Below are 26492 nucleotides of genomic sequence, written 5' to 3'. Positions count from 1 at the left end.
CTTCTATAAGTGTGCATATGAACAAATAACTGAAAAGCATTAGTAATCAACAGTGGTGCTTTCTAACCATCAAATTTAATGTCAGATACTTGCAAGGTACCACACCTGCTGCTTTTCCTAAATTAAACCAAAGAGGGATAAAACTGCAAGATAAAGTTATTGTAAAATTCAAGAAAAAACAAGAAGTTAGAATATTATCTGGGTTTTACTATGACTTTTTTAAATACTACCATGACATTTTTTCCAACACTTTCTTGTAATCAAACTTGCATTTAAATCTCTCAATCATTCGCTCACACTGCAAAAGGATAACTAAAATGAGATTAAACAACAGAAATATTTAAACTTCAAAAATATACATTGAACTGGAAAAACTGAAAGTGAAATCCACAAATAGTATAGGACTTATGATGAAATGGTATGGAAAACCAGCTCTGGTATCCAAGCCAGGGACAGAGATATATCAGCCCAGTTTTTACGCTTGATGCAGAACTTGACAAAGGACAGGCAGAGCTTGGATACCTGACAAATACTTCAGGGCAAAGAGTAATTTTATAGAGCTCATTAGCAATGCCCTCTGCCATAGGCAAGCCACAGTTCTGCATGGCATCAAACAAGTGAATTAATTCATTCAGCATGCAGCTCCTGCAGATCCACTTCCCAGCACAAGGAACTCTGAGGGATATGGAAACTTGGTAGCATGACATTTTCATGTTGCTTCCATCAGTTCCCTCAAAAAATGATACAAAAACAAGCAGCAGAAACATGAATGCATCCCAGGGTCTAGAAGAATCCCACAGAAATTCCATATCCAGATGTGGTAGTCAAAGCTGAGAAAAGCTAATGAAAATATTAGGTGGAACCTTAAAATTTTAATGAGAAAAGACAGCTTTCTCTTTTTCACCTTCAATACAGCTGTAAGGATGAGGAAATCCTCTCTCTTTTTCCTCCAATCCAATTGTGGTTTTACAATGTATCTTTAGACATGGACAAAAACTCTGCAAAAACTGCAGTTACTATAGTGATTTTAATTACACATAATCTGAAAACTCCCAAACATGCTATTCTAAGGGTTTTACTGAGGGAAAAAACACTAATCTGTAAAATAAAACCTAATTTCTGAAAGCTAGTAATTTTGTTCTATTACTATCACAGGGAACACCAAGTGACATTCAACAGCAGATTTTTTACACATCACTAAAATGAAAATGATTATAATTGTGGCCAAATTACTAAAAATGAAAATTGCAACTGAGCTATGTAGAAAGAAGAACACAAGCCCATTATGATCACTTTGTGTCAGTCTCCAGCCATATGGTATGTTTGATATGCCACTTGGAATACAGCCCCCAAATGGGAAATTTGGAGTGTCTACCAATTCTGCCAGAACTGTCTTATTGCCTCTGCCACTGATGCTAGTCAGCCTAAAATATTGCCCTATTTTACTTGATTTACACAGAGAGCAATATATTCTATATTTACTTCAACCACATTGAACATTTTAACACCTCTAAAATATGAAGTTTATAATTTTAATAGGGAAAGACCAAAAAATTTCCAACAACTGAATTCTCACCTTCCCACTGTAACAAGCACTTGTTAACATTAGCTGCCTGGGTTACTCCTTGGAAAAAATAAAATCTGCATCCAGTTACTTGTTACTAAAGACAAAGATATGCATAAAATATAGAACACCCTGTAGAATATCCTAGAAAGGAACACTATAGCTTAGAAAATGCTACACCATTTTGAGATTTAATTTTTTTGTCTTGCAGGGTGAAGAACAAGATAGGCATGAAACACATCAAGAAGAATCCTGGCGGTGAAAACCCTGAGACATCTGCTTCAGTCACACACGTCTCACTGACTAAAATGAGAAGCAAAAGCTGACAGACCTCATCAAAGCTGACTTTTTGTTTTGCTGGTACTGCTCAGCTGGTTGTTGGGGCAAGGGATTTAGCAGCTGAACAAAAAGACTGTATACAGCAACCTATTTATGAGTGTATTAATACTGCCCTCACAGTGCTTGAGTGACAGAGCTGTGCAAAACAGCACAGACTCTCACTGCCTAAGAGACACACAAAGGGTTTGCAGTTCAAAATCATTAGGCAGGAATAGCATCTATAGTGGAAGTGATTCAGATTTGCTCAAGGTATAAAACCCCTTTCTCTTCCCACAGCTCTGCTCACCAAGCTCTTTATTTCCAGGACTCCAGTAAAAGCCATGTAAAGCCATTACTAACAGCCTTTTTCTGGTTGTGAGCAACCTCTCCATAAAGAGCAGCTCTACAGAAAAAAAAGGAGACAGAAAATCTACAGAAATGCACTGATCAGACCCAAAATGACAGTACAAAACATTAATGCAGAACAAATCTGTCATTTTGTATAGCTTCAATGTGAGCTGAGCACATTAACAAAGGCAAAAGTGCAAGAGAGAAGAACTGGAGATAGAGCTGATCAGGTGGACTGATCACTCAGTTAAAATACATTGTTCATGTATTTGTTGTACTCCACGTTATGATCTACAAGGTCCCCAGAGTAGCTGTGGTCTCTGTTAAAACCTGCAGCCATGTAATTTGTGCTGTAGCTTTGATAGCTTAAGCTCTGGACCATGAGATGAAAGAACTTAATTCTCCTACTATAATTCACAGTCCTGGAGAACAACCAAGTTCTTTTTCCTTCTTGAATCCTTTTCAAGGCGCTGATTTCTACTGATGAGAAAGCACTGTATAAAACCTGCTCCTGTAAGAAACTGTCCACCCACAGGAATTCTGTTTGGTCTGAGAGATGGGCAAGAAACTGGCTCAGAGCTCCCACTCAATGCTGATCCATGCTCTGTACCTGGGCTGGCAGCCTGCCACGAGTGGGAATCCCCAGGGATGGACATTTGGCCTCACTTGTTCAGCAACACCAAAACAATCTGGATGACAAGAGTGTGAGCACTGTCCCCAGGGCTGCTGGTGACACCACACTGGGTGGTGAGGTGGATGTGCCAGCAGGGAAAGCCATCTGAGAGGGTCTGAGAGCACCATCCCCAGGGCTGCTGGTGACACCACACTGGGTGGTGAGGTGGATGTGCCAGCAGGGAAAGCCATCTGAGAGGGTCTGAGAGCACCATCCCCAGGGCTGCTGGTGACACCACACTGGGTGGTGAGGTGGATGTGCCAGCAGGGAAAGCCATCTGAGAGGGTCTGAGAGCACCATCCCCAGGGCTGCTGGTGACACCACACTGGGTGGTGAGGTGGATGTGCCAGCAGGGAAAGCCATCTGAGAGGGTCTGAGAGCACCATCCCCAGGGCTGCTGGTGACACCACACTGGGTGGTGAGGTGGATGTGCAGGGAAAGCCGTCTGACAGAGCAGGACAGGCTGGAACAGGGAGCTGCCAAGAGGAGAGTGGAGTTTCACAGGGCCAAGTGCAAGGTCCTGCAGCAGTGATGACACCAAAGAGTCCGGCACGGGCTGGGATCCTTTGCTGACCTGGGGGTCCTGGGGGTGCACACCAAGAGCTGAGCAGGGCCCAGCAGTGGAGCTCTGCAGCAATGACAGCAAATCAGATGCTGCCATGCACCCACAGGGGCACCACCAGCAGAGATGAGAGATGTGACTGTCCCAAACCACCAAGAGCTTGTCAGGCCCACCTGGAGCACCCCTGTGTGCAACTGTGGTCTCCACAGTTTGGGAAAGGGAACAGATGGACTGGAGAGGGTCCAAAGGAGGGCCAGGAAGATGATGGGGAACCAGCCCTATGAGGAGAGACTGAAGGAATTATATCAGTATTTTATTCCCTGGAGAAGGCTCCGGGGGACCTCATCACTGTACATAAAGAGTGGCTGTAAAGAGGATGGAGGCTGAATCTCCACAAGAAGCCACATGGAGAGGACAAGTTGCACCAGGGGAGGTTTCATCTTTATATAACAAATATTTTACACTAAGAACGTGTCTGCCCACATATGCACAAATACAGATATTCTAACTGAAATATCTAGATAAATATCCCACTCTAATTGCTGGCAGATTCTTGCTGTTTTGGCATAAACTTGAGTCACAATTTATTGCAGATACTGCCTTTTACAGACTGTAAACAATGTGCTAAAACTTCACCACCAATTTTTGTAAATGCCTAAAATAGTAGAAAAATATACCAAAACCCATCAGTAGTTAGGCTGCAATGACATATCTCAAAAAAACCTCAACCTGTTGACCAGGGAAAGTATCTAGTGTAACACTAAGGTTAGTTTTAAGAGTTATTACTTATAAAGTTCTCATTTATTGGCTCTTTATAACCTTAAAATAAAGAAGTAGAGTTTACCATGTAAAGTTTACTCTAGGCAGACAAACCCTTGAATAGATTCATCAGTATTTCTTTCTCCCTGGCACTCTTAGAACAAAAACTCCAATGAGACTCGAAATTGTAACTACCCTGTTCTTCTGTTGTCTCACTTATTTTTGCTAATCCTTCCTAAATCAACATTTTTCTTGCATTTTCTAGCCGCAGTCTTTCAGAGAACTTAGGTCCAATCTTTGAGCCTATCATATTATTGTTTGCTGAGAAAGCTGACTACTGGTATGGGCATCTCAAGTCTGGATACTGCTTAATGAATATTTGAAAAAAATTATTTTCTGAACTGGACTGAACATTTCACTTCTTGATCACCAGACCTCTGAGACTAGAAAGAGGAACATTTTACACAGATCAGGTACCAATGAAATCAAATTTTCCTTAGCAAAACCATTTGAGAACCCAAACCACTGGTTTGAACACTGCTTTGGGATCCAAGGAGTGGGAATTTTCTCCCTGGTTCTCCATTTGGAAAACAATAAATGTACATTTCTACAGAATCCCATAAATTCAATACTTCATTGTTTCAAATCAATTCCATCTGTGCTATTAAATACACAATTAGTTCAACATAACCACTGCAGAGTTAAACTGGTTTTGGTATTACAGCCAAATTTCCTGAAGATATCCCCAAACATGCTGCAATCTGACAACATGACTGTCAGTCTCAGTACTGATTATTTAATAGCACAAAGGAATTGTTTATGTTTCACAGGAGGATGAAAGACCACATAAGTGTATTTCAAGAATTCTATCTTTTGCCAATTATTTTTCAGATAAAAATTGCAAATGTTACATTTAATGTCTAATTGTTGTTAAGTGTAAACATCAAGAAATTAGATACGTTAGAAGTGCATATCTCAGATGAAAAAGAAACAAACTCCCAAATTAGGTATTATTTTGGATATGCATATGGCATCATGGAAAACCCAGTTATTTCAGAAAAGAACATTTTAGAGATTTTCTTTGCAAGGAACATGTTTGTTGCAGTAAACAAATAATGCAACTCTAGAGAAGCTGTTTAATGGCCAAATAAAACTCTCTAAAGAGAGAACAGGAGCATATAAAAATAACATATTCTCAAAAATTATACAAATAGATGCACTGAATTTTACATTTCTATGCACAAAGATCTAGGAACATACTACTGTGAAGCAGTTAGAACTTTAGAGTTGCTTTTTTCTTTTATTTCATTAAAACAAGTTGTTTTTAAACTAAGTCTTTCAAAAGGGGAAACTCCTGCCATTACAGTCAAGCAGGCACTTTGCTGGTTTGTTTTACTGGACCACAAACTACATCTCTGGTAATATCCATCAGGTTGCAGAAAAATGGACAGCTTAGATTTCATCAAGCCACCCAGGGGTGATGCAATGCTGTTTTTCAGTGGACAAGAGCACAAAGGCACGTGTGCAAATACTGCCTTAAAAATCAAACTTCCTTTCACCTAACTACCAACACAGTGGCAACTGCAGCACTAATGGACAAAGGCAATCCAGTAAGGCCTTCCAAAGAGGTGGTGCATCTAATCAAGGCTTATTCTGACTGCTCCAGTTATTCCTGAAGAGTCACTGAGGCTACACCTACCATCCATTCAGACAGCCCTGTGTGAAACAGTCTTCAATGTACACAGTACTTGGAACAGGGCAACTGCTGCATGCAGGTAAATTGGGTTTTGTTTGAAGAACAGTCAAAAGGAAATGTATTTTAAAATTAAAACAATGAAGAACAGTTTTTGTTGCCTCTTTCTGCCCTTATTTGAAAAATACAAAACTCTAAAAAAATTGAACTTGAAAACAGGTGCATCCTAAAAAACCCCTCCAATTGTTATTTGTAGTATTGCTTCTACCACTATTAGAAAAGCCATCTTATCTCCTCTTTTTATCCCCAAACCTAGATGAAATTTCAAAATCCTGAAGTTCAAATGAAGTTCTGGGAAAAAAAACAAATGAAAGAGAGGACAAGAAGCAGTGGAGGATGAAGTAGTGGTATTTCATCAGCTGAAGTAGTGGTATTTCAATCTGTCTGTACAATAGCAAAAATTTTATTGCATACAGTGCATGCAATACATCTCATACATGTATGTTATGCAAACAGTGAAAAATGCAAAGATTTCATTTTTGTGTTTTAGTTACATTTTTCTGTCCTAAATTTAATTACATTATCACTCTCAATAAGTGCTTTGAGTAAGACTGAAGTTAAAAGTCCCAGGTAGTTTCAGAAGATGAGAATATAAAATAGTATTGCTAAAAACACCAAGGTCATGGTTTCAATCCCTGTATGGGCCATTCACTTAGAAACTGAGCTCCACGACGTCTGTGGGGCCCTTCCAGCCCAGAATATTCTGTGAACTCAGAAGCAGCTCTTCACTGTATTCTTACCAGTGTTGGCCAGCAATAGGGTGTAAGTTAAACTGTTAACTGAAACATCTTTTATTTTACAAGGCAAAACAAAATGAAAAAGACATGATTTTAGAAAGCTAAAAGCTGGCTAAGAAAAACATTTGTAACTTGTCAAGCTACAACCTGAAGTGTCTTCTGAGAATTGCTACATGGATAAATAAAAGTGAGATCATGGACATATGTAAGTGGTTCCTGCATGCATTAAAAACTTTTCCATAAATAGTTGCCTCATTTGTCACAGCATTGAAGAAAGCTGGCAGGTTAAAAAAAATACATAAAAATCAGAAAGCACCTGTAGTTCAAAAGGAAGAATACTCAGAAGTGTTGCTGTCACTTGATTAATTCAATGAAAATTTTTAACCAAGCATAACTCAGTAGCATTTGTCAAATCTGACTGCAAAGTGATGTTATTACCTCAGAGCGTAAATGCTGGAGAGACTACAGGTAGTGACAGAAACACTCTCATAGTCACTGCTGGAGATGGAGCTGAGGGGGGAATCACGTAAGCCATCCTGAGAACTGGAAAAACACACGGAGACAAAATGAACTGCTGAAGCGAGCAAAGGCAAAAACAGAGCAATGAGATAAGTCATGGCTTGGCATGGGTCATTCAGAAATAAGAATAAACTGGCACTTGCAATTTTTTGCTCTTCAGTAGGTGATACAAACCTATTCTGTTTTCTTCCCAAAAGGACAGGCAATTCAGCAAAGTCACTGGGCACACATCTTACAACAATTTTCAATTTAATTCATGCCATACAGTTAAAATACTCAGGAAATAACTGTGAGTCTTACATTTTCATTGGAGATAGAGGGAATAGCTTGCCCATCCTGCTAAGTGTGGTATAACCTTAAACTGAAGACATAACAAAGCTGAAAGTTCATAAAGTCATCTTGGGTTTCAGGCCAAAGCACAGTAATCCATACACTTCAAAAACTTCTGAATATTGTGACAAGTCTGACCTACACTTGCTCCCCATTGGAAGGAAAAGGTCTGTTAGAAAACAGAACATTGACACTTGGGGGATGGAACTGAATACACCCACCCCTAAGCTTGCTCAGTCCCTCTAAGTGCCATATATGTACCTCAAATTTTGTGCTTTGAGCCAACAGATACCCAGGAAGGAGCAGTCCCATGGCAAACCACTGACACTTCATTAGCAGAAATCCACTAACTACTAATTAAAAGGACATGACTAATTTAAATGAATGGTATACAACTTGTCTCTGGCATCCCATGACTAAGGAAAAGCCTCTAAATAACACATCATTTCAGATCTTACATCATATTATCTACATAAACTAGGATTAGAGGAGTAAAAATGGTTTCATAAGCACTTATAAAAACTATCTTGTAAAGACCAATTTCTTGTTTGAATAACAATTTACTGCTCAGCTACTAAAAATTCCACAAACTGCAAAAAAAAATAAATTATATCAGATAAGAAAATATGTAATCTTGAGCAGAGATATCACAGTTGTATTGGCTCTAGGCAGTGCAGAAGATTCACTCAAGCCAGCTGAACTCAAATGTTCAGTCAATAAATCTTTGGACAATGCAAAGAGAAACCTAAGAAACATGTCCAGTTAAAAGAGAGGTACATATATAGGTCAGGGTTATTTCACCTTATTTCTCCACAATTATGAGTAGATTTTTAACTGTCCTTTTGCTTTTTAGATATATGCAAACCAGTGTTTCAAGCTCTTTTTTTCTGCCAAATTTACTATTACAGTTATTTTTTCAGCTAGAAGTCTGGAAGAATGCTTAAGGGGAATTCTTCAAAGCAGTGTATGGAAGGTATGTGCTCTAATCCCACTAAGAAATAATAGGATTTGTTTGCATACCTCCCACTAATCACTTGGAAAATGTACCCCTTCATGTTTCTCATTTCTGACTGCCAATCTGAAAATAAATCCCAAGTGTACCATGCTTTAGTTGAAAGGAGAGACTTCACAAGCAGAAAATAATTTTATCAGACTTGAACAAAAATCTATTTAACTTTCATTCGTTTTATGTAATTTCCCTTGCTAATTCTGCTCATTATGAAGAGATATATGCATTTAAACAAAGGCTTACTCTTTTATAGCTCATCACCTTTACCCATCCAATCTTACAATATGGTCATGCTACTAAAATGTAATTTTACTGTCTGTTTTACAGCAGCTGAGTGATATTAAAAAAACCATTAGCACACAATTTCACACCATGATTAGGCAGGTGTGGTGGTGTGCTCAGCCCCCCCTTTTCTTTTTCAACAAAAGCAAGAAATGGCAGTCTGAATGTCTGTACCCAAATTGGGCTCTGGAGAGACAGGTAACACCACAGGAGCCAAGGGCCATACATCTTGCACAGCAGCTGAGGGCTACCTGAGCACACACCAGCCAAAGTACAATGGGTGTGCAGATATGACTGTAAGTCACTCATCTCAGCCCAAAATTAGTGGACAGTCCAAGGCCTGCTGAGCTCTCCTGTGTGGCAGCAGCCTGCATGCCAGGATCTCCCCTCTCACAATTATTGCTCAAGGCTGAGTGAATCCTTATCACACCAGATACTAAGTGAAACTGGGAATAAGCATGCTGAAATGTGGCAATATTAGCTAAGTGACAAAAAAGATTGACTGCACTTTAGACATAAACCATTGATCAGGTCTGGGACTAAGTCAGGATCCAGCTCCTCTCTGAACCTCAAGACTCAGTGAAAGGATCTCCCTGGCAGCTTTGTTTGACCCTGTCCTCCATGCACTAAATACTGAAGTGTACCTTGCCACTGAACCTTGTTAAACTGGTCTTACATTTACCATGGAATTTTGTTAACTCATTGTGTCACAGCAAATACATCACTGCTTCTCCCTTGCAAGTAAGTCAAGCACATCACTCTTTTATTCAGAATAAACTAATCTTTGAACAGCAGAATCAGGAAACAAGAACAAGTAGCAAACCCAGCATCTTCTTGTATGCTCTTCCATCTCCCCACCACTTCCAGATTTTTCCAGTGTAAAAATCCTGCCAGCTGATTTGGGTAGTAATAATTTTTCTGAAAGATGTCAGGTTGGCTGTCCTTCAGTGCTTTCATTGAAGCTCTGCCTGTTATATTCGCAGTCCAATCAAAATATCTCAGTTACCAGTATTTAAGCACTTAAATTCAATTTTCTTAGGTTCTAGTTTTCTACTTTTTTGTTTTGTTTTAAAGAATTTAAGATTTTAAGCTCTTACACAGAACCCAAAGGGCTAACATTTTTCCCAAGAACTCAAAAGTTCACACATGTTTTTTGGGAGTTGAATGTAAATGCTCTAGGCTAAAACATAAACCAAAGCAAGCACCACCCTAAAGTACCACCTCTCTGCTAAGAGCAGATATTATTTATTGCCAATGTTGTCCCAAGACATGAAATCCCTTTCTATCATCAGCTACCTATGTGGAATGGACATCCTGAGAGAGAAGGCAAAGCAATAAAGCACCTTCATGGTAAGTAAACCCAGTGAGCAAGATGAACATAATGGCCCAGAACCAGCTGGCATTATCAACCATCTCAATGCTAGCTTTGCTTTCATCTTTACAAATGTCTTCTGAACAGGCAGTGAGCCTCACCTCATCTCCTCTCCATACTTCGCTGCCTCTCATTTCCATCTTCTCTCACTCCATACCAGGTCCTACCAGCACAACTCCTTCTCACCAGTTTCATCATCTCACCAATTTTTAAGCCTTGTCTTAACCCAGTTTGCCATTCTAAACTGCTTTATAAATGCCTTCATTTTCCACTTCTCCATTTTTCTCTTGGGGCACAAACCTGACCATGCTGAACAATCTGCTGACTTCAGGATTAGATTTCCATGCAGTCAGTCATCACTTGGCAATGCAAACTGCTTGAACACACTTGACACAAACCACACTAACAAACATTTGTTTGTTGTAATAAACCATGTGTAATTCAGGCAATTACAACATGGAAACATTTTTCTCATTCCTGTGTATCCATATAGACTGAATCATTGTACTGGAAACAGTATTTATGATTTACAGTGTTTATTACTGATTCATATTCAGGCTGTAACTCTTCACATAAGAAGTTCTGTGTTTATTTAGTACTAAGAAATGGGAATCCAATAATGGTGACTCTGTTTTATACTTTCTAAGTGTTATACTAACTAGCTTTAAAAAAAAACCCTTAATAATCACTGCTTTTCCTCTCAGTACACACGGTCTTGGAATAATGGTAGAGTTTTCTTTATATTAATGTCTGCCTGAAGATCCTCTCTGCTTTTCTAAGGTGCTGGTAGATCCTGAGGTGAATTGACCTGTTTTTCCCATCTCAAGATTCCCATTATCAGCTGATGAGGGCTGAGCACACACATGCATTAGCACAATTATAAGAGAAAATTCAAGCATAAAGCTACATTCTGCAGCTGAGAGCTGCTAACCCTTCCTTCCCACATCAGCCCACAGCTGACCTGAGCTCCACCACGTCATGCTCATTTGCAATAATGTTGTTTTGGATTGGGATTCATAGGCCTGCTTAAAGTGGGGAATGTGGCAAAAGTTTCTTTCATTTGTAGGTTTTAAACACCTACAGTGCTGTTTTAAAAATTGCATTCTAGCACTGCATAAAACCACTATCATGCTCATCAAAACATAATTCTTCAGCACTTCTGATAAAATTACAGAATAAAGATTTGAGGATATGGAGCAAAGTGACATGGGGTGATATGGCTGCCTCCTTTCAGGGAATTTACTGAAAGCTGTCGGCCACTTTTTGTAACTGAAAGAAAAAACAAACTGAAAGCCACCTTTATTTTATCCATGCTTTTTTCTACTGGAATGTGTTTCTAGCCTCTTACATTTAATTAAACCTCTGCTTCAGGGGACAGTTTCTTCATGAATGCTACTAATTGAATACAATTACATTTCATATTACAATAGCTAATTGGCACAAGTATTGTTTGACTGGCTCACTACATAAGGGCTGACTAAAGCCTCATGTGTCACACCAAATCCACTCAAAAATTATCTTTTCAAACTTTTTAACCTGTTATTTCAGGAATCCCTACATTGAAAGCTAATATGTTTCCCTGCTTCAATTGATATTTGCACTTAGTAAAAGGGAAGCTGGTATAAAACAGTGACACCAAGCTTTGTAACAGCAGTGGTGTTATAGGATACTGCACAAAATCAGAGTTCAACAGGCAAGGTAAAACACTGCCATTTCAAATTTGAGACCTGTGTTGTTAAAAAGAAGGGGAGGAGGGACTGAAACAATTAATTTATACTGAATCTGAATTTGGCTAGTTGTACAAAGGCAATAAACAGAATACCAGAAGAGGAACAAAGAACTTCAATCAACAGCCAGATAAAGGATTGCTTAAGGGAAGTTTTGCAGTTAAAATGCTGATGTTTGATTCCAAATCAAGTACTGTTTGCTTTTTGCTAAGGAGAATTTCTCTTTCTCCTGAACAGTCAGTTAAAAGACTAATCAGTACAAGACAATAAACAGACCTTTTTCTTTATGTGAGCTTGCACAGCTGTCCATTAATTTTTCAGGGAAAAGCCAACCTTTTCATGTAAAAATAGACACAATTTTCTTAAATCTTACTGTGAAGGCAATATTATAGAAAAGCATGAATTTAACACATTTCATAAAGTTAATTTGAATTTCAATATCAATGAATTTAATTTTGATGAAGGAATGCCCATAGAAAAGCTAGAAACTCAGACAAGATAGAAAGGTACTTTGTATGAATTTGGTTTTGTTTTTTTTTTTTAGCAAATGTTAGCCATCCTCCAAATACAAATGGCTGAATGCTGTTTTCCATACATTTATAAAGGTGGAATGACTTATCTTCAAGTTGCTGCACTGAAAATGTGCACACATCACATGTTGCTAAGGAGTGAACAAAATTAAGTACAGGCCAAAAAAAATCAAAATTAGAAACCAACTGTCTGAAACAGGTGTTCATTTTTTAATGAAGTTACTGTAATATGTTGAGGAAATAAGATTTTTAATATATTGCAATATAGACTATTGTAATATATAAATAATGTACAATATATACAATTTAGGATTAAAGAATTGAAAGGCTAAGAAAAGAGACAACTTGAACACCAAGCTAAAGAATAATTTATTCCTCTTATTTTAGAGTTGCAATATAGATCAACAAATAGCAAAACATGCTTTTCCAAGGACACCTCATTCTTCCTCCCTACACTGCAAAAGCATAAGGCAAAATATTCTGATTTTTAGCCCCCACAAGTAAATGCAAACAATGCCAGCATCCAACAGCTGATGGACACAGCTGGAGCTTGCAGGAAGGGTGAAGGTAAGAAATTCTCCTCACTACCAACTGCAGCTCCTTTTGAAAAGTGTCACTCCAAAAGGCTTCATCAAGAATACATTCAAACAGATCAAGGAAAATGGAAAAAAAATGTAAAACTTAAGGTAGACATTTTAAATAGGCCTGCAGTGGAAAAAGTGAGAAACTACACTTAATAATCCCTTTTTTTATATCAAACTGTTCTGAGGTCAGTATGTAGATAAACAAACATGCAATGGAACCATGTATTTAAGACTAAAACATGAAAACACCAGCATTTTATGACAATACCAAACAAGTTGCCAAACTTCATTAAACATTAGCAGGTTTATGTGGACTCCTTAGCTCCAGAAAGAACAGAAAGACAAATATTTACAAAACACACACAAAAAATATCTTCCCTCTTTGTAGTTTTCTTTCTTCTCTGAAAGAGCATGAGTACTTTTATATTTAAATGAACATTTAAAAGAAAGAATTGGTATAGTTTGCTTCCAATTGAAAGCAGGAATACTAGATAAACAAGGAATACTAGATACACAAGGAATACTAGATAAAGATTTAAATCTTGGTTTTGGGAATAACTTAGGTTCTTTTTTACCCCCAAACACCAAATGGTGTTTTTTCTGTAGTTTTATCATCGTATGTTCTACTCTTACATGGCTTTTCCCCCTTTAACTGTTTGTTTTGTTACATGACAGCCTTTATTTATCACCTTGTCCCTTCAGCAAGTCAGACACTGCATCTCTGCTAGTGCTTTTCTCATATTTGAATCTCATTAGCACTGCTGCCCAAGACTTGTGTGCTGTTGGTGTTTTCTATCTTTGAGATACAAGCAAATAAAAAAAAAAAAAAACAGACAAAATCAGCTAACACTTACAAACCCAAGCAGCAGAGACCTGTCAATATCCAGGGATGGCTGTCTGTGAAGGTGTGACTCCATCAGCAGGGAAGGGCTGGGGGTGGCACTCAGCTGCACTTCTCTAAAGCCTCTGACACAGTCCCCCAGAACACCCCTGGATGTAAACTGGACAGAGATGGACTCAGTGCATGGACTGTATATGGGTAAGAAATTGGCTGGATGGTCAGATCCAGAGGGCAGTGGGCAATGGCTCTGGACATCAGTGACAAGTGGTGTCCCTCCAGGGTGCCTGCTGGGACCAGAATTACTTAGCAGTTCCATTAATGACACAGAGGAAGGGATTGAGTGCACCCTCAGCACATGTGCAGCTGACACACCTGAGGGACAGGACTCCATCCACAGGGACCTGGACAAGCTCCACAAGTGGCCCATGGCAACCTCATGGGCTGTAACAAGACCAGGTGCTGGTGCTGCTCCTGGGTCAGGGCAGCTCCCAGGGACAGCACAGGCTGGGGATGAACAGATCCAGAGCAGCCCTGAGAAGGACCTGGGGGTGCTGTGGGTGAGAGGCTGGACACGACCCAGCCATGGGCACTCCCAGCCCAGAAACCTCCCTGTCCTGGGCTCATCCAAAGCACCGTGGGCAGCAGGTGAGGGAGGGGATTCTGCCCCTCTGCCCCACTCAGGTGAGAGCCCACCTGCAGCACTGCATTCAGCTCTGGGGCCCCACCACAGGAAGGACATGGACCTGTTGGAGCAAGTCCAGAGGAAGCCACCAAGAGGGATGGAGCACCTCTCCTATGAAAAAAGGCTGAGAGAATTGGGATTCTTCAGCCTGGACAAGAGAAGGCTTCAGGGTGACCTCACTGGGCTCTTCCAGTACCAGAAGAGAGCCCACAAGAAGGATGGAGAGAGACTTTTTACAAGAGCAGGGAGTGACAGGATGAGGAGGGGTGGCTTCAAACTGCAGAAGGGCAGGTTTTGATTAGAGAGAAAGAAATTGTTTACTGAGAGGGTGGTGAGGCCCTGGCACAGGTTGCCCAGAGAATCTGCAAAGGTCCCATTCCTGGAAGTGTTCAAGGACAGTTTGGACAGGGCTTTGAGCAATCTGGTCCAGTGGTTTGGAACAAGATCTTGAAGGTTCCTTCCAACCCTAACTATTCTATGATTTTATGAAATCTTTAGTACAAGAGTGGTTAATCTTTATTTTAAACTCCACTGAATTTTGAGGCTAGACAGAGAAGCCTGAAATATCAGCTATTTCAGATACAAGGATTATTATGGTAAACCTTTCTGGATCACAGAGATTATACCTATAATGTCATCTTGTGTAGTAAAATAGTTTAGACTTACTAAAACAAATGCTTTGTATCACAACAGTCACATTTGAGAGCTGCTTTATTCAGAAAAGGGATAGAAAATTTTCTTCTACCTGGTGACTTACAGTAACTAGAAAGTGAATACATTTATCAACTTGATAAATGAGCCTAACCTGCAGCTATTCCATGTGTATGAGATTGCTTATTGTTCTAGCTAATGGGTCCATCATTCTGAAAATAATTTACTGTCTCCAACATTTCCCCTATGGTTAAGCTGGCATTCACAAGCATGTAATAGGGAGCAGTCACAGAAGCCTAATGTGATCTGCCAATTTAAAAATATCATCAAAAAGCAGTGATTAGTCATTGCCCAGGCAGCATGAGTAAGGAAAGGTCCACAAGTTTTGAAACTGAATTATCTCTTTTCCTGATAACATGACTAGTGATTCACAGGCAAGACCCCAATCTTATATATATACATATATTTAAGGCAAAAATAGGATCTATTCCTTTATAACTTTTTAATCTAGTTCTCAGTAGAACCCCAGCATCTCCATCTTTCACAGAATATACCTAAGGAGTTTTATTAGGATGCTTCCAAATAAAGTAGCAACAATCTAGCAACAAAATACCTCCATCCCTACTGCTCTACTGCTGCAAAGATGGAGTACTTGACAACTCATAACAGCTGTAATGTAGTCTCAAAAATGAATATAGCTAATTAGAAGTAATCAACAAAGCATCTGTGTAAAAGGCTATGGTGAAAACAGAAAATCCAACTAGCCTGTTAACAAAATATTCAAAAACATTCACCCAAGAGTTTTAGAACTCAAGAATGAATAAGATGAATTATTAAGCTCTCCTAAAACTTCCTTGATGCCTGGAGTCTAAAGCTGGCTATCCCTAAAAAAAACGGACTCCACAGGGATTCAAACAGCTCAAGCCCTGTGAGCCTGATGATCATACCAAGCAATTTTAAATGTATCCAAAGCTAAAATAAGTAGACAACAATATGAAGGTCTGTCTGGGAAGATGTAAGGTGACTTCTGCATGGGAAGCTCTTGGGAGCTCTGTGAAGGGGCCAAGAAGCTTGTGAAGAATGGTGATTCATCTGTCAAGCCTCTGGATTTTCAAACAGGTTCTGTCAAAATACCTCACTAAAGGCTTTTAAGAAAATTGAGGAGCTACAGCACAAGAGGGAGGGACTCCAAAAGGACAGATAATTCTTCATCAGAAACTGGGAGAAGCTGTTAGACAATCACTTCTCAGAAAGATGGGATTTCATGGCTGAGGTTCTCCAGCACCCTGGGAGCTTTGTTTTTGTGTATGATCTGCAAAAACAGGGAAAGCAGTGAGCTCTGACAGGTTACTACCAGTGCAAAATTATTCAGGGTAACAACCAGAACAGACTGCACAACTGCCCAGGATCCTAAAGTCTGAGTAACAGGTAATAAAATGGCAAGACTTAACAGGGAAACACATAGAGAACAATTTTAGCATCAGATACAGAATGACAGCCTCTGAGACCACAAGCAACATCTTGGGGCTTTAGCAGACAACTTCAAAAAGAACCTCAGCACATCACTTAGTAAGAATTCCAAATCAAATACTGAAAACCATTTACTGAAAACAATTATGCCACTGTGCACATCCACAGTTTGCTCATATCTTGAGTAAATGCAGTTCTGATTCACTTATTGCTAAGAGGAAATTGTATAATTGAAAATTGTTTAGGGCAAGAGATAAGGCATGATCAAATGTACAGACAATTTGTGGACAACTTCTGAACAAGTAGGCTCTGATTTTTCCAATCTGAAAAAGTAACCACACTGACAAAATGTGACTTAGGTCTACAAAATCACAACAGGCAGGAGAGGCCAGACAGGAATCAGGAGAAAACAAAAGCAAACAGGAAGACAGACTTACAGAACTCTCTGTAAAAGGACAGAAAGTCCTCAGATAAAGTTTTAAACAATATTAGCAGAGGCTGGATAAGACAGTGGAGAAATTACTACATTCATAAAACATGGGGAGCTGAAATAGCAGCTTACAGATATATATAATTGTATTCTATTTTTCAGACCTGTTCTCAAAAATTCATTTAATATCTATCCTACTCAAGGCAAAAACTGGTAGACAAAGAGTCTGAATTTTGTATTATTTATGAGGAAACTGATTAAACACAGTGATTACTTTTACATAGTATTCCATTTGAAGTGCTGCAAAATCATGGAATGTCAAAGGGATTTGTGAATTACATCTTAAAATGAAGTCCACTTAGAAACCCTGTTGTAAGGCCTTGAATATGATCATACTTGCAAGCTTAAGATAGCAAATAGTCAGGATAATGAGAAAGATAAGTCAAGTTTTGGGCATGCTAAGTCATATTTAACCTGTAAAAGCAATTAGGTCCAGGCCAAAGAACTCATGAGTCTATTTCCACTACCAGTATTATTTGGTATTTCATAATATTTCATAATTCAATTACTATTCTTATTTCTGTAGCTTTTATATTGTGGTTATGCTTTGAGGTTCAAGCTACCTCCACTGTGTTATCCTGAACTCTGTGAACATAACAAAATGGGAGAGCCTGCATCACACAGACAGAGAAAGCCAGCTGTCACAGAAATACAGAAAACAAAGGTAGCTTCTCTCTAATGTCTTCCCTCTGCTTCATGATAGTAATACTTCAGGGAAACTGAGGACTCACTACAAAACAGGTTATCCTCTAAACAGTAAACCAAAACAAAGTCAGGTTTTCTACTGATCTGTGTAAGATCCCTTGAGTCCAATCAAAGTTGAGCTGAAGTGTGGCATTTTCTTTATTACAAGTATTATGATGTTATCTCCCCATTATCAAGTAAGTTCCTTATTGCCATTAAATATACAGAACCTTAATCCATGACCTCCACTCTTCTATCAGCTTTGTCTGAAATGGTCCAACAGGCTTAAGAGCCACCTCTGAACTTTGTCAGGCTCCTTCAGCACTCACACATTCACAGGTACACTTGTGCCCACAGGCAACATGGTCACATCAACCCCTTTCTCTCAAATGAAGCCAAGGTAAAATGTGTTTAGATAACAATTTAATCCCATGCACTGATGCAAAAGTTAACTTTTTAGTATTTGCCAGACACACTTCTCCTATAAAACAGCAGAGGACAAGGGAAGTAATGACCCAGGTACTGTTTAGCAGCAGTGTCCTCTTGGATACATTAAGCAGGCAATGTAACATTGATTTCAATGATACAGAGACACTGGATGATTAAAATCCAGATCTCCAAATCTTTTGCAGAAAAGCTCATGTCCAATAAAAAGCTATCTGCATTAAAAAATATATATGGATAAATTCCTTAATCCTGCAACACTCTATTGTCCTTAAAATCAACATAAACGATGCACCAATCACTGCAGTAGAAGGGTACAGGAATTTATGTACATGCAAATTACTACCAAGACATCAAGTTGCTCTTACCTTGAACTAGATCTTGACTTTACATCTTCCTTTGCTGTCCTTTCACTACTAGTATCTTCATTGTAGTCCATTTTTTTATCACACAGCTGTTTCCTCTTCTCCCACTTCTTCTGCTGATTTGAGATGCTCTCTGCTTCTCCTTGGGAGTCACTTTCTACTTCTACCTGTGAACCTGAGGAATGTGCCAGGCACTTAGAGGAGGTTGGCAGTTTTTGCTCTTCACTGCCAAAGTCTCTTTCTGCTAATAAAGCAGAAGTTTCAGGTTTTAATGTTTCCTGCTCAGGGACTGAACTGTCCAAGTTATCTACATGGTCCATTTCCTTAGACTTTACTAATGTGTATGAAGCATTTACAACACCTCCTGCAGAATGTTTAGTCTTTAAACCTTCAACACCGTCCTCCCTGCTGTCTTCACAGCTGCCACAACACACACAGGAATTAATCAGACAGTTTGTGGCAGCTATACTGAGTTTATGGGACTCATCCTCCTCCTCATTTGCTAATGGATTAGCAGATCCAGGAATACAACTAATAGCTGCTTCTGGGGTTGTTACTGGGGATTCAGAGCTAGAAGGAGATTTAGGATTGAATATTACAGTAGCAGATATTTTCATTCCCCCCGTCCTGTGCGCGATCACTTCTGCCGTTTCCGCGTCGTCGGCATACGCGTCCCAGCCATTGAGGTATAACTGTGAGTCTGCACCCTCCAGACAGCTACATGAGTTTGGAACTGAAATGCCAGGCATCTGTTTTCCATCTTCAACATTGTTATTATTGCTTAAGTCACTTTCAGCATCTTTTAAAAGCAAAGTTTCCTCGGTCTGATGGCCATTCTCATAAAGCAAAGCATCTCTATATTGCAGGTTCTGTTTTGAATCGTGGCAAGGGTTATTCACCCAAGCAAAAGTATCACTTACTGAATCCAACCCTGCCAGGGCTTCTCCTGCTCCATCTAGGTCATCCATAAAAAACACTCTGTCCTCTTCATCAGTTAAGTTGTCAAGATGGTGTCTTGTTGGTGAAGCTTCTGTGCTAGAACTGTTTCTTAGGCTAGCTCTGTGAGCTGGAGACTGACAGATGCTCGGGGGGGAAAGCAGAGAAGACATTTCATCGCCGACTCTGTGCACCATCCTGTTCAGCTGCTCCAGCTCCTGCTCATCATACTGCATGGAACAAGCCAGCTCAGCCTCTGTGTTCTCAGCTTTTGCTGAAAGTTCCTTAGGAGGCAAAGCTGCAGTTATGCCTGGTGCAATGACAGAGGGTACTTCAGGATCTGCTCTGACAGGAAAATCCACATCTTGGGAGATGCACAGGTTACGTTCCAGTGTGTGCAGCTCATCCTCGGTCAGCGTCTGAAGGAGATCCCTGAAAATGAAGAAATACACACATCACTTGTCATTATCAATCATGAGGCATTGATGTGACAGATTTTAAAAAAGCTTTTACTGTTAGTGCAGAAATCCAGAATTTGAGGGCACAGAATACTTTTGACTGTGTAATTCAGTGCATTTGGCATTCATATCCAGAGCATGTGACTACTGATGCCTGAATTTGAGATTACTCATGCAAATAGAGGGCATAAAATTATATACATGCTTGCAGTGAAGCCTCAAAATAAACCAAAACACACACAAAAATAGAAATTTTCCCCTCCCCATCATTTATAGTGAAAATGTCACCCACAATTAGATTTATTTCATCATTTTACTTTTTTAATTCACAAATTTGACTTTGATTAGCAAACCAATTTTCCATCCTTCAAGTTGATTCAGAAAATTATTCTGCAAAAGAGTACTGCAGAAGTTTCACAGCATTACACTGTCAGATAAAAGAATTCAATAAAACAGTAATATTGCTTATGCACCACCAGTATCTGGAAGCCAGATCACTGAAACTGGGACTGGAAGTTGGCTCTCTCCTGCCTCAAACACTGAACTCAATCTTCTGGCTTTGTCTGGCATGAACTTCATTTTCTTCACAGTGGCTACTATGGGGCTGTGTTTTGGATTTGTGCTGGAAGCAGTGCTGATAACCCAGGGGTGTTTTTGTTGCTGCTGCCCAGGACTCACACACAGCCAAGGCCTTTCCTGCTCCTCACCCCACCCCAGCAGGAGGAGGCCGGGGGTGCACAAGGAGCTGGGAGGGGACACAGCTGGGGCAGCTGACCCCACATGACCCAAGGATATTCCACACCATATAGATGGCATCAGGCTCAGGATATAAAGCTGGGGCAGGGAGGAGGAAGGGGGGGTGTTTGAAGGGGTGGCATTTCTCTTCCCAAGTCACCATTACGTGTGATGGAGCCTGGCTGTCCTGGGCATGGCTGAACACCTGCCTGGGGAAAGTGCTGAATTTATTCCTTGCTCTGCTTTGCTTTTTTGGGGCTTTTGCTTTATCCATTAAACTGTCTATATCTCAACCCATGACTTTTCTCCCTTCTACTCTTCTGCTTCTCTCCCCAGACCCACTGGAGGGTGAGCAAGCTGGCTGCATGGGGCTGAGCTGTCATCCAGGGTTAAACCACAACACCAGGTCATTAAGGACTAAAGCTCCTGCACGATGTTAAGGACAAGGCAGGGCTGGAAGCAAACACTGAGCAATTTAGCAAACTGGGTTTTCCATAGACATGCAGCATCTCCAGTGTTACCAAGTGTCCTCAGTACTGCAGTTTAGGACTACAGGCACCTGAAAACAAAGTGTTATTAAGTGCTTGATAACTTAAAAACAAATCTGCAGACACAGCAGCATGTAGTTCTAGGCCTGAATTTGATTTACATTATCCTTCTCAATTAGAAGTCACATATACAAATATCCTCTGTCAAGAACTGCTGCCACCATTTCCAAAGATCAGTAAGTGTATTTTAGCATAAAAAAATGGATGGGAAAAGCAAAACCTGTTCAACAGAGGTTAGGAGTCCATTATTCCTCATGTGTTTAGGAATAACGTGTAAGCAGGTGACATACAGCTGGCATAATAACAATAATATGCACATATTAAAAGAATTCCCTTAAAGGAGTACGTTTGGTATAAAAAAAGAGGCCAAAAACCACCAAAGAAAGATTCAATACATCTCACACCTTGATTTCCAGTAAATGGTTTACATTCTTAACTTTCTAACTCAAAGATCAAATATTTTTGCAAGTACTACCAGTTTTTCAAATAGCTCAAAATATACATCACTAGTATCTGACCTGTATATTAGCTACCTACAGTTTGAAAAAGCTAACAGTTTAGATAAATATTCTTAAGTCAGAAAAAATTATGGCTATGTACATTCCACACAATTAACATTTTATTTCTTTAAAAAAATCTTGCTTTATATGAGTAATATGACCCTGAAAAAAGTTCTAAGCTTCCAGAAGTACCACTTGTAAGAACAATTGCACTCCCTTTTCACACTCTGTAACAGAGAAGTCAGAATTTCCTAGAATCATTCTACCTACATCTTCAAATCTAAGGTTTGGCCATTTTTTTCGGTCATAAAAAAGTAAGAAAGGAAAATGGGCAACCTTTGTTAGACCCACTTTCCTAATAAGCCATAAAGCAGTATTGCTATTTGGCACACTAGAACATTTTAAATACCTTTACATTCCTTTCTTTTGTCTACACAGTATGCAATGATACCACCTTATTATTACTCAGATCTTGTATTTAACCAGTGTCTCTAAGAGATTAAGCACTTGAACATCACCTTAAAAACAAACTGAAAATGGCTTAAGTTTTAAGGCCAACATAAAAACAGTATTATCATCAGTTATTCTGGAAATAATTATACCAATAGGATGAAAAAAACCCCATAGAATAACATGATTGCTGCCATGAGGCTTTGCATTATGAATTTCCATTTTGTTAGATAAGAAACTCTGATCTAGAATTTTCTAAGCATAAACAAAGTAATGTGAGACTTTAAAACAGTTGAGGTTCTCATTCAAAAAAACCACAACAAACAACAGTAAACAAACAAATGTAAATGTGAAGGGTTTAAGCTTGTCCCTCACATATTCAAAGATATAAAGACATAGGAAACTTCTGGGTTGGTTCAGGTCCCACCAAGTAGAGAACCCTGGCTCCTCATGGGTCCTAAGGAAGAGCAAAAGCACAGGACAGACCCACAGGGATCCCTGTGAGTCCATCCTGGTGGCTGCCAGCAGCCAGGAATCTCTGCCTGAACCAAGGCAGCATCCCTGTGCTCCACAACCCCCAGGGGGCTTTTCTTGCACAAACTAAAAACTGTGTGTCAGCAACTGAGCAACAGAAAACTGCTTAAACATCAGCTACCCTTCTCCATCCACCACAGTCACACACACTTCTCGAAACAAGGCAATGAGCAACTTCTACAAACAGAGCCTGCACCAGCAACACCCAAAGGAATTTGCTTTCCATCCCAGCCCATCAGCATAACTGCGAATGATCCACTGGGCCCAGGGAAAATCTAAGATTGAATCTTTGGATTTGCAGCATCTATTCTGGGGTTTTATTCAGTACAGAACACCCAGGGCAGCATCCAGGATTACTGAATGTCTGGGTGTCCAGAGCTACTCTGCTTCCCTTCCAAAGGCTCAGAGAGCCTGGCTGCTCAGACCGATCCAACAGGTTTCACACATTCACTGTAAATTCAGGGCTGGAAACACATTTACTTTTTTACACATTTACTCCATGGACTTGAGTAATAAATTCTGTTTCTGCCAATAACATCACCCCAAAATTTAAGAGCAATTGTATGCAGTTTTGAGGATAGTAAATAAAGCCTGGTTAAAAAAAATAACAACCACCACCACCAGTGGAATCAGCTGACAATCCTCATCTCTTTTCAGGTGAGTCAGATCCATGCAGCCTTGGAAGAATAACATAACCAGCTGAATTACACATGGTAGTCTACCAGCCCTGTAATTTCAGTAGAGAAATAATCCTGCTTTAAATTCAAAGGGAATATGCTCATTTTCCTAATCCAAACACAGGAAATTTTGCTATTAACAAATACAGCTTATTCTAAAAGAGGTTCAAGTAATTATCTTCACTTCCCTGGTTAAAAATTCCCTAGATTCACCAGTCATTTTTAAGGATGACAAATGTTTGAACAACGGGTACCTTTTAAATACACTGTACATTAGATTATACAGGACTCACTGCCAATCTGTCATGCTGTAAAATGACTATGAAGATACTGAAAATGAATGTTAACCGAAATATGGAAAGAAATGTGACATTTCACCACTAAAAAACTGAACATCAGGCATCATCAGTAAACTTTAAGCTTTAATTAAACTGTAGCTACTTCAGTGGTTCATTTCCTTTCTGCTGAAGAACCTTTAACTCATTGTGATAATATGGACAAAGAGGATTTCTCCCTCTGCTCACATTATTCAGAAGGCACAGGTGAAGTCAGCACACTGCTGCTACTCAGGGTGGGTTGCAGAAGCTTTCTTCTCACAGGGGCTTCAGAAAATAGTGAATTTTAAGAAGTGCATGTTCAGGTTTCACCTGCTTTTTTACTCTTTTTGGCATTGTATCACAGAAAGGCAATCTAGCTTTCAAAATACAAAGAACATTCTTCTTTCAGTGGTTCCAGCTACTCTCAGAAAAACAAAGCAAGTTCTTCAGATGTGCTCTGCCTGTTACAAGCAGCAATAGAGATTTTCTCTGCCTACTGCAAAACCAATGAACATATTTCACTCTACTGCCAATATCCAGGGTACAGAAATGACAAAAAAACTTCAAAGACATGAGGCCAGATGTCTTTAAGACAAGTTCAGCTTAACAGGGGTCAGGGCCACAAACTCCCTAATCCTGCACATTCCTCAAGCCTCCTCCATTAACTTGGCTCCTATTCTGACTGGAATTTTAAGCTGCCTTGTTTTCAGAGAACAGCTTCATTGCTCTTGCCAGCCTGTGCTTCAGTTCATGCTCCAAAGGGAGCACAACCAGCTGCCCCAGTGGAGCTGCCACTGTAGGAGCCTGGTGCAGGCACAAGGATGCCACACACATCCCCCCACTCCTGCTGTGCCCTGCTCTGCTCACCGAAGCCCACAGATGTGTCTGACACACCCACACTGAGAAACCAACACTGAGATATGTGACAAACTGCACTGACACTCCTTTAGGGCCACAGTTTTGAATCAACTCTAAATTTTGAACACATCCACCTCAGAAAAACTAATCCAGCTTTCCCCCAACCACTGTGCACACTTAATTTAAAGAAAGCAAATTTACACTGCCCCACTCAATTCTTTAAAACACAGAGTGGAGAGTATCCTGCATTTAATTTCTAGTCAATGATACAGAAAGGTTTCAGTGTATTTAAAATGGCGTGATCCTCTGATTCTGCACCACTTGATGTGCACCTCCCTTGATTCTGCATCACCAAAATCCATGGGGACCCTGCCATCACTTGGAATGGTCTAGAAACAAGCACCAGGAAAGCAAAGAGCTCTGAAACAGGGCAGGATAAAGGAGTACTGCAAAATCCCAAGTTTGCTGACTTTTGAAAATCCCTGTACAGCAGCCTCAAAGGTATATACAGTATAGGTAGTGTTTTATCACAAGAATGTTCAGTGTGACATATCTGTGCAAGGAGCAGATGATGTGAGCTGGGTATTTCCTAAGCAAATTGCAGCAGTTTGGCAGAAATGCTTCAAACACCTTTGTTTCAAAGGCACAGGGATAGCACTACTATATAATTATGCTTTGGTAGATGTAATGCTAATGTTTTACACACAAAATAAAAGTCAACACAAGCACCTGGCTTAGATATTAATTAAAACATTCAAAGCCATAATTTGCTGCTCAACCTTTCCAAAAACTCAGCAAGAACTTTTACTGCTTTTTCTCAGAGTCTCAACAATCTCTATTGTTTTCAAAGTTGTCAGCCACCAGTAGGACACCAAAAATTTTCATACCTAATAGATATTTATCTTCTCTGCTAGCTCTGATTTAATTATGTGGATAAACATAATTAAATACAGTTCTCATCTTTGCCTTATGGATATTTTAGGATAATACAGTTTAAAAATTAATTATCTGTAATCCTACAAAATAATCAGCTCTGTGTATGATGTTAGTCCATGAGCTAAAATACTTAGTTGGCTAAAAAGTTATAGAAATTTACAGAGAAATTCAGTGGGATGTGATCACATTCTGCAGTAAGATGTTCTATATTCTTACAACAGGCACACAACTGGAATACAAAATGCAGCTGTTTTTAACAGAAAACTTCTGAATCTATTTTCATGCTTATCTATTGGTGCTGCAGACTGGAGAAAGACTCCAGGGAAAACACTCTTCCTTTGTTGGGGAGCAGAAGTATTGGTATCAAATATCATCCCATCTTCTTCATAGGTTTGTAAGAACTTTCTCACAGAGTATGGATTGCAGCCTGATGAGTTAAAAAACTGATAAGGAAAAAAAAAGCCCTACACAGCTTAGGGACTTTTAAAATTAATTCAATTACTCTGTATGAACTGCACATTTATTTGCATCTCATTCTTATTTTCAATGTCTTTTCCATTCCAGATTATTACAAAAGGATCTTTCTGAGTTCAGTTCTTGCCAGTATTTGAGTTCCTTCAATTCAGAGACTGCCAGACATGGAATTTCATATTACTTCTTGCTTGAATTTTTGCTCTGATAGATGTTATCTCAGTAAGAACACTTTGCCAACTTTGTCTCCCAGACAACTGAAGTCACATATTTTTAATGTTCCCTTTCCTTTACAGAATAAATACAAGTCTTAAAGTATATCAGAACTTTGCCAAAATTGGATAAGAAAGATTTCTATGTTTTAAAGTTTGCATTGAA

General features: G+C 39.5%; 1 protein-coding gene across 4 annotated transcripts in view; it reads right to left on the bottom strand.

The window, feature by feature from the left end:
• The window catches only part of ZFYVE28 (zinc finger FYVE-type containing 28), a 146334-nt gene that overhangs the window by 24022 nt on the left and 95820 nt on the right, over positions 1–26492 (bottom strand). For 2 of the 4 annotated variants that reach the window (XM_036382413.1, XM_036382414.1), the window contains exons 8-9: positions 18698–20062; positions 7153–7257 (exon numbers count right to left, since the gene is read on the bottom strand). In XM_036382413.1, the coding sequence (XP_036238306.1) occupies positions 7153–7257; positions 18698–20062 (1470 nt within the window). The remainder of the gene's footprint in view (positions 1–7152; positions 7258–18697; positions 20063–26492) is intronic. The other 2 variants (XM_036382415.1, XM_036382416.1) reach the window with 1 other exon arrangement.

Source organism: Molothrus ater, chromosome 4, assembly GCF_012460135.2.
Source record: "Molothrus ater isolate BHLD 08-10-18 breed brown headed cowbird chromosome 4, BPBGC_Mater_1.1, whole genome shotgun sequence".
Classification (NCBI taxonomy): Eukaryota; Metazoa; Chordata; class Aves; order Passeriformes; family Icteridae; genus Molothrus; species Molothrus ater.
Note: the sequence above shows the minus strand (reverse complement) of the source record. Positions and strands in the feature narration are given on the sequence as shown.